At 45.4% G+C, this 9,279-nt stretch overlaps 1 protein-coding gene across 1 annotated transcript; it reads left to right on the top strand.

Annotated features, from left to right (window-relative positions):
* The first annotated feature begins 5,436 nt into the window (after positions 1 to 5,436).
* CKS2 (CDC28 protein kinase regulatory subunit 2) lies at positions 5,437 to 8,527 on the top strand. The gene is made up of 3 exons (XM_066182414.1): positions 5,437 to 5,698; positions 6,494 to 6,621; positions 8,092 to 8,527. Exons 1-3 carry the CDS (start codon positions 5,508 to 5,510, stop codon positions 8,142 to 8,144), a joined length of 372 nt encoding a protein of 123 aa, XP_066038511.1. The 5' UTR covers positions 5,437 to 5,507; the 3' UTR covers positions 8,145 to 8,527.
* Positions 8,528 to 9,279: the final 752 nt, after the last annotated feature.

Here is a 9,279-nt window from a genome sequence, read left to right as displayed (position 1 = left end):
ATAAGAATTAAGTGAGACTGGTTTTCTACTGACTCATGGTTTGTGGCTCTACAGTCTCAGAAGGCATGTACCCCGCATGCTGAAAGATATTCACCCCTAAAACATTTATGCAAAGCTTTTCTTTTCTCCATGTAGATTCTCTATGCAGGTGCAAGTTTAACTGCAATATCATCTCCCATCAGAGTTGTTCTGCTCTATTTGTCTGCCTGTTATCATGAAACCTGCAATAATTTATAAGCCTTTGTCTTAAGTTTGAGCCAATAGGTTTAAAAGCTAGTTGAGGACCAAAACCGATCAGAAGAACAATTGTGTACACCTTGCTTCCATAAGAAACATTGAAAATAGAAAACCACAGATAACAGTTCATCAATATGTGCTATGAATGTGATTCACATTCAAATTACTTAAAAGTTACTAACTGTGTATATGATTATGACTCATGAAGACAGTACAAAAGGTTCCTTGACTCTGATCTTGCTGTTCTATTCAGAAAAAGATATTCAAGCATCTGACATTAGTGTTTTATAAGGACATATTTGAAAACTGAAGCACAGTAAAAGCACATATAACTTATTTTTCTTTTAAAATGTCTCACAGAACTAAACAGGAAAAGCTGCAGAGACTTTTAATCAAAGCCTGCTATGCACAACACAGATGGGAAATTTTTCTCTCCCCCTTCTGACAACAAGCACAGAAAATATTTTCATGTACCATAGCTTACATCCCAAACTATGTATACAGAATAGTTAAGGTGCACATGGGCCCTTCATTGTAACAGTTTGATCATAGCCCACATATCTCTGTGGACGGCCTTAGTCACAAGTAAACAGAGAACTTAAATCTGGTTCTATCTAGATACACAAAATCATCCTTCACAATAATGTTCATAGTCCATCTTTAGTTCTGAAGAGCCTCTATGCTCACTACAGCCATGCTGTTCACATACAGAGTGCAGAATACCAGGGCTTAATTTTATATGTGCTTGTGTTACAGCTACAGGAGGCAGAGAGGGAAGCTCAAGAATATTCTCTTTGTGTTCTGCCATTTTATCTTGTGTTTCAACAGCAACCTAATCACAGCTGCTGCCCTAATCAGAGCTTACATTCCAGTTGTGCAGCTTGCTCACATTTCTCCTAAGAAACCTATACCCCCCCTAAGGCTATGTGGAATACTTCTTAGTCTGTGCTTCTTTGATGAATGCTTTAATACATGCCTTCAACATGCTGAGGCAAAAGTGTATGATAAAACTTCTCAGCAGCTTTTCTCTTTAATAGATATGTGTATTTGTGGTCTCACTGACTTCTGACCTGATTCAGAAGCTTTGGAGTGAGGATTCAATTCAACACGTGATAATCTTAATTCCAGAAATTAACTTCTTTGAATATAAAAACATGTAACAATTACAATTAAAAAGTCATTCTAGAGCACTGGAGAGAAAAAAATTACTTTTGTTCTACACTCTGTATTTGCAAAAGTTTAAGTGGGAAAGCCTAACTGGCACAACCATAGAAAGCAGGTCTCAAAGAAACCACTGATGAGAGACAGGATCAGCTTGACCTAACACATTACGGCAGAAAACTTCTTTTTTTTTTTTTTTTTCCTGAAATGATCTAAGACATTTACATTACGTACTGGTAGGCAATGTTTCCTAAGGTCTAGCACAAACCTGCCTTGACAAAGTTCAAGCATATTTGTTCTCTTCACACTGTACAGAACAGTTTATTTCCTTCTTTGCAATGTGACTGACACAGCTTTGTGAGTAACAGTATCCTGAAGACAGTGATGAAGAGCCCTGTTTCACACAGTACCACACAGTGTGGCTGAGGCTGGACCTCTAGAGGTCATGTGGACTGACATCCTTGCTCAAGCAGGGTCACCTACACCCCAGAATCCTGTCCAGATGGCTTTGGAAGGTCTCCAAACTTGGAGACTCCAGCAGCTCTCTGCCAGTGCCCCATCTGCCTAACTAAAAAAGGCTTCCAGATGTTCATAAGGAACATCCCATGCTTCAGTTTGTGCCCTCTGCATCTGGTCCTGTCACTGGGGATCACTGCTATGAGCCTGGTTCTGGTCTTCTTTGCATCCTGTCTTCAGGTTTCACACACAGGTTTTCATCTTTGTAGCCCTTCATTGAACTCTCCCTAGCAGTTCCACCTTTCTCTTGCACTCAGGAGCCCAAAGCTGGGCTCCAGCAGAGGCCCCACTTGTGCTGTATGGACTGGCAGGAACACCTCCCTCAGTCTGCTGGTAACATTCGTCCTACTGCAGCCCAGGGCACTGCTAGCCATCCTTTCTGCAAGGACACAGTGCTGGGTCACATTTAGCTCAGTGTTTATCTGCATTCCCAAGTCCTCTTCTGAAAAACACATCTCCAGCTGGGGACTACCCAGGACGTACTGGTGCCTGTGGTTGTTCCTTCACAGGTGCAGGACTTTGCTCTTCACCTTCTTCCACTTGTTCCCCTCTACTTCACAAAGGTCATCTCTGCCTATTTCTGCAGTTCCTTGACCAGGGAGCACGACCCTGCAGTTTCTCAGCTACTCCTCCCAGCTAAGTTTCATCTGCAAACTTGCCGGGAGTACACTCTGCCCCACTGTGCAGGTCATTAATGAAGATGTTAAAAAGGCTCAGGCCCAGTTTTGACCCCTGGGACACACCTCTACTTACTGGTCTCCAACTAGACTTGTGTCACATGTCACCATCCTCTGGGCCTGGCCATTCACCTGAGGTCATTGTCTGCACACCCAGTCCATACATCAACTGCTTCTCTTTTACGGTATTACCCGGAGCCAAAAGCCTTGCTATAGTCCATGAAAAGAATGACTGCTCTCTCCCTGGCTCTTTAACTGGCTGGTCAAGTGCATCACGCTCCCTTTCGCTTCTGACCGAACTCAAAGGAGAAAGGCTTACACACAGCCTTACATAAAGACAAAAGTTCTCTCATGTTCAGTATGCATGAGATAAGCTGAAAGCTTATGAAAGAAGACATTGTTGTAATTAAAAGAGCCAGGAGACCTTCTGCTCCCTTTTTATGCCTTTATTAGAGCAGGGCCTAGAGGTTGGGGCTCGGCTTGGGGTGCGCGCCGCCACTATTGCTGCTGCTCCCAATGATCAACGCCCAGGAGGAGGATCACGCGGGCCTGTCGTCACCGGCAGAGCTGGAGCACGTATCCCCACAACAATGGTCCAGAGACCTACTGTTGGCTCAGTAGTCTAGGGGGTTCCTTTCGCTCGAGTGTTGTTTAAGTTATGGCAACGCCCTCTTTAAGCTCAATCTGACTCCTGGGGTCTTAGTTTTTCTCATAGTGCAAGGGTCTTTTGTTCTTCTTGGCATGGCTGGTTGTCTAAGGGCCGTTTTTTCCTGGGCCGTGGTATGATTTTCAATATGCAGATTTGTGCAAGGCCTAATGGGGGTCCGGAAGTTGGTCCTAGGGAGCAGCGGCTGGATTACTCCACGGGTTGGAAGGGGGCAAAGGGGTACAGAAGACTAAAGGTAGGAGAATAAGCATATAAAACAGGTGAGAACTCTTTAACAATGAATTTTTGAGGGAAAAGGGGTAAGTACATCAACTGGGACTTGAACTGGGGTTGGAACCAGAACCGGCAAGTACATAAACCAAGAGGTTTGAACTGGGGTAGGAACATTAATTTTATTCATAACAACATGAAGAGGAAATGTCTTTCATCCAGTAGAACCCATCATGGTGGTTTAATCTTTTTCCCCATTGTTACACAATGACATTCCTAACAGAAATCATTGTTTATGTTCTGCCTCAAGTATTTAAAAAATAACAGTTGTGCCACCTGAAATTAAGCAAAAAATCTCCAAACCTCTCAATTTCAAATAATCCAAGCGAAACTTTAGAAAACTTGCAGGTGGTTTGTACTTTTACAATTATACTGTAATATATATCCCTTTGTTACATGACTTTCACACATTTAGCTACACCAGTTCAAAAGGACTTCATTTTGCCTGTAAATGACCTGCTCCAAACAAGCTCCAATATTCAGTCAAATTAAGAAAAAATATTCCTACTAGATTATGATAAACACTCCTTTTAACGGTTGCATGGTGTGAGACTGGCTTAAACTTTATTGTTTAAGACAAGCTGCAGTGCCAGTAGAAATAATACAGCTAAAAAAATCACCTATTACCCACGCATGTGTATCAGCAGTCATGCATCACATGTCTTTGGTTGTGTTTTTCTCCATCAGAACTGTTTTCAGACAGATGCATTACATAACCACGGGCAGTACCCACGTTTCTGGCAGCACCAAGGAAGCAGAAACTTGTTTAGAGACTTATTTCCTTTTTTCTGCCGAGGCTCGGCGAGGAGAGAGGAACACACCACAGGCAGGGGCATTGCGCATGAGGGGAAATCTAGGGTTGACATGAAGAAACTCTTTACTGCAAGGGTGTGAAGCACTAACAGGCTCCCCGTGGCTGCCCCATCTCGAGGCGTGTTCAGCGCCAGCAAAGGATGAGGCTGAGCAACCTGGTCTGGCGAAAAGTGCCTCTGTCCATGGGGAGCTGAAACTACATAATCTTTCAGGCCCCTTTCAGCCACTCTATAACTCCATGAATTCTATGAAATCAACCGTGAGAGCACTCTTACTGGCCACGTTCCCACCGCGCTTATCTCATCCCACAGGGCAGAAATAGCACGCGTATCTGGGGAGCTGCAATGCCTCTTAGCAAACCGTGGCGGCCTGCTAGGCACATATTCCCGGGAAGCATTTGATGGTTTGTTTCGTTGGGTAAGGATGTTTGTAAACTGAAATCCTGTCCACAGTTCCCACTCTGCTCTGGGCAGACCTGTACCCCGCGTTTTATCTGTTTTCACCCTGAAACAGTGAAACGGTGCACTCTTCCCAACAGCTGCAGATCATGACACCACGGGCTAACAGCAGCTACCCGGCACCAAGGGGACAGCACAATTTTAAAGTGAATACGACGCTCAGTTAAAAGGACGAAGGCATCACTCTCTCGCTGCCCTAAAAGAAGCAGGCCCCCGGACACCAGGGACCGAGCCGGGCCGGGCCGGGCCGGGCCGGGCCGGGCCGGGCCGAGCCGAGCCGAGCCGAGCCGGGCCGAGCCGAGCCGAGCCGAGCCGAGCCGAGCCGAGCCGAGCCGAGCAGCGCAAAGCAGCGCAAAGCAGCGGCGAGAGCGCCGCGCTGAGCTGCGCATGTGCGGATTGGGCCTACCCCCCCCCCCCCCGCCCCCCCCGCACCGGCAGCACCGCCATGCGCAGAAAGCGCCCGCGCCCGCCCTAGCCGCCGCTGGCCAATCAGGCGCGCCCGCGCTCCTTCCCCCCGCAGCCCCGCCTCTCCGCCTCGTGCCGGCGCCGCCGCTCTGCCGAACCGCCGCCGCCCGTTACGTAACGCTCCCCCGCCCGCCGCGGCTGCCGGGGATTGGTTGGGAGCGGCGAGCGCGCGAGTTACGCGACGGGGGACTCGGGTGGTGCGCGGCGGCGTAGCAGGCGATTGGCCGGCCCCGGCGAGAGCCAATGGGAGCCGAGCCGCTGGATTCAAACGTTGCGGGGCGCGGAAGGGGGCAGTTAGTGCGCGAGGCGTCCGTGAGGGGGGAAATCCAGAGGCTGCTGCCCGTGCCACCGTTCCAGCCTGTGCTGCCGCCCGCCATGGCCCACAAGCAGATCTACTATTCCGATAAGTACTTTGATGAGCAGTACGAGTACCGGTAAGAAGCTGTTGGAGAGTGCGGGATGTCCAGCTGGAGGGATTAGGAAGAGCCGTTCTGTAGGAGGGTAGCTCGGGCCAGGCGCCTTGGCCGAGGTGTGCGGACTGCTCTCAGGGAATGAGGAGGCTCCGCTAGGGGAATGGAGCCGGGGAGGGGCTATGCTGAGCCTCCCCAAGGGGGGTTTCCGCGTAGCTTTGGACTGGTGGGATGGAGGGAACGAGTGACCGAATGCTGTTATCGGTTAGCCCAGATTGTTCGGTGAGCGGCCAACACAAACCCTGGTCACAGGGTGATGGCGGAGGGGCGGTATCCGCTGCGCTAACTCCAGGGAGGGGGTTGTGGCAGAGCCTGGGATGGGACAGCGTCGGTCCCTGCCGACGGGGGACTGTTAAAGTGTACTCTTCTAGGCTTTCTTGAAAGCGGTACTATAAATACTTTAGAAGTCCAAAGTTCTTATTTTTCAAGTAGCTGATACAGCAGCCTGTTGCCAGGAGCACATGTTTCTGTGAATGCACCGTCACTGGAGTCTGAAGGGGTGTAAATCTCTTCTAGAAGACAGTTTGGCTCCCAGTATGCAGTTGCTTTACAGATGTAACGTTTCATAGTAGTAAGTGATTTTAAACGGTATTCTGTGGGACGGGTTTCATCTTCAAATACATGCCAAGAGTCAGTACTCTTGTTTTCTTCATAAGAAAAGTGAGTATTCATAACCTGTGTACTGTCTTTCAGTGCAGATCTGTTCCAGTTTTCTAGCATGCAGTATTTTGTGTGTATTTAATAATTAAATCTCTACAGACACGTGATGCTGCCACGAGAACTTTCAAAACAAGTGCCAAAATCTCATCTGATGTCTGAAGAAGAGTGGAGACGACTTGGTGTTCAACAGAGTCTTGGCTGGGTTCACTATATGATCCATGAGCCAGGTGAGCATATCTGAACAAAATTAGACAAACAAAGTCAAATATCAACTGCCTGGTGCTCAGCTGCTGAAGTATGTGATGTGTAACTCTTACTGTGGAATCCATTTGGAATTCGCTACTGAATGTTACTCTCTTCTTGCTACTTTAGTCCTTTGCCAACAAAGGTGAGGTAATCTTTATTTTCAACCTTCACATCCTGCAAAATGCGAGTCTTATCTTAGATGTGTATGGTTTATCTGTAGACGAAAAAATACCAGACTGAAAATGTTTCTGCTTCTGCCCATGGAAACTGGCTTTTTGTGAGTTCTTGAATAACAGGAGTATGCAGTGACTGAACTAAAGTTCCTGTAGCAACATATCTTTAAATCGTAAATCTGACACACCGACTTTTTTGTACAACAAGTTAATAGATGCTCATGTAAACAAGGTCCTGCATTAATCCTCTGAAAATTCTAGAGGATAGTTTCAACTCTAGGTGTAGAGCCTCCTGAAAAATTAATATTTCAGTTAATGGAGTGCGAAGCCCTAAAGCCCTTACTAACTAGAAGGTTGGTATTGTGGGAGCAGCCATTCCAGGTAACTTACAAGCCTTACTAAAAAGTAAGAGGTGACTGATAAATTGCAGCAGCATGAAATTCCAAGTTTCTGAAGAACCAGGTGAAAAAAATTACCATTCCCTTCCAGTGTTTCCCTTATTTGGGTACCTTTGATAATTTAGACTTTCCTGGAGGCATTTAGAATTAGTAAGATTGATAATAATTTTGTTGTCATTCTCTAGGGGAATGGTTTCTCCCTTCTGACCCCCTGGAGTTTCCTTACCACATAGAATGACCCGTCCTTCCTTCTCTGACCCTATTGGCTACTGTCCAACTACCTTTTCCCTGAGCGAGGGGCTATATAATGCCTTTTCTTGTTCGTTCTCTTTCCCCCCTGGAATTTCGAAGAATAAACACCTGGGACAAAGGTCCTGGGGAAAGGGCCTCTTCTGATATCTTTATCTCGTCCTTGGTAAAATTCCCTCCAAAGCCTCCTAATAACTGAGTAATCTCAAGCCCCCGGAGGTGGGCAGGGGGTATTTTTACATAATGTAAGCTGGCTGTATTAACCAAATTTTATTGGATTTATTGGTGTTTGATATGTGCCTAACAGACAGTATCAGCAGTTTTAGTCTAAGTTACAGTAACAGCTTTTATCAAATAGCCTAATGAAAAGAGACATTAAAATACTCTGTATTTTCCCAATACTTCCCTCCTGTAAGGATCTTAAGTTTATGACACTGCCAGCATTGAGTATAAAAATAAAAACTTGACTGTTGTAAGAGTACTACAATCTTGGTGTGTTGATATTACATGTGGGGTCATAATTAGTTGAGTTTAGTTTCAAATAATTAGGAAGCCTATCATTCAAGATTAAAAAAATCCCTTTAAGCAAGATTTGGACAAACTGACACGTTGTTTAATTTCCTTTCTACAGAACCACATATTCTGCTCTTCAGAAGACCTCTTCCAAAGGATGAGCAGAAATAAGCCATCGTCTGTTGAATCTTCTGGAACTATGTATATGAGTGTATATATGTTGGTAGTATTCAGTGAATACTTTAAATTTACAAAACATACATCCAAACCTGTGCATGAGCTGTATTATTCACAGCAACAAAGCTCAGTCAAATGCAATTTCAAGCAGGCTGCTATGATGTTCAAAGAGTGATGACTTTATCTTTTACTGTTAATGTAAGTGCCTCTCTGACTTAAATTGTGTTGATGTTTGTGTTGCATGTTCTGTTTAGCTCATCACTTGTTAGTGTTTTGTAACTTGTGCTCATATTTTCTGCTGTACTGCAGTATATTCAAATCCAATACTCCAACTGTTTAGTAGTGAGAAGGCTTAAGAAATAAACTTTTTAACTTAAGTGTCTGGGGTTGTAATTTACTGGACAAAACAAATATTCATTGCCTAACATTTTTTAAGAGTACCTACTTCAAAAAAAAAAACAAGAATAATTTGGTGAACCTGGTATTACTTGGTATAAACTTAGGGTTGAGTACTACTCAATATTTAAAGAGCTTTTTAGGCTCCTTTGTGTAACTTTGCCAATACTTAGTTAATTTTTACTCTGGGGTTTTAGCCTGCTCTTCCTGTCTTGCATCCAAATTGTCACTGTGGCTTCTTGGGGTTCTCGTAGTAGCCACATAGATTTTTTTTTGAGAAGGTCCTTCCATATATTGAGTAACTCTTCATTTTAAAGGTGATTTACATGATAGTTGTGCACAATTTGGAAGGCCAACAAAAGCAGGGTTGAAGTATGTGCTCTGCCTGTAAAATGTGTGCTCTCATGGAGACAGATGAAGTAAGTAACCTGTAAAGTTTGGTAAGGAAATAAACCCTTGTAGTCTTTCCTCCAAAAGCTGCCAGAGCTGTCTGTACGAGGTCTGCTTAGAGCAAGTGCTGGTCTGTACCAGGGCTGCTTAAGAGCAGGACTGTCCCAAGTCTGAAGCAAGCACCTTCACTAAGAGTCTTGCTGAGCTCTGCTTAAGTCATGCTTTTCTCCAGAACGTGACCACCCTCGGAGTCCTGGGTGGTTCTCACCGGTGCATGCTTGCTTTTATTCCGTGCCGTCCCTTCTCCTAATGGGCCGAGGCCCGGAGGCAGCCGGCACCGCAC

This window comes from Chamaea fasciata, unplaced genomic scaffold, assembly GCF_029207755.1.
Source record: "Chamaea fasciata isolate MVZ Bird 193981 ecotype frontalis unplaced genomic scaffold, bChaFas1.0.hap1 SCAF_4, whole genome shotgun sequence".
NCBI classification, from domain to species: Eukaryota; Metazoa; Chordata; class Aves; order Passeriformes; family Sylviidae; genus Chamaea; species Chamaea fasciata.
The sequence above is the reverse complement of the archived record's forward strand: the minus strand, read 5'-3'. Positions and strand labels throughout refer to the sequence as shown.

Excerpts from the sequence above, each read along its gene's own strand:
- CKS2 (XM_066182414.1), top strand. The coding sequence starts at position 5,508 with ATGGGAGCCGAGCCGCTGGATTCAAACGTTGCGGGGCGCGGAAGGGGG. Across the intron at positions 5,699-6,493 it reads GATGAGCAGTACGAGTACCG|ACACGTGATGCTGCCACGAG; the intron begins GTAAGAAGCTGT and ends AAATCTCTACAG. Across the intron at positions 6,622-8,091 it reads CTATATGATCCATGAGCCAG|AACCACATATTCTGCTCTTC; the intron begins GTGAGCATATCT and ends TCCTTTCTACAG.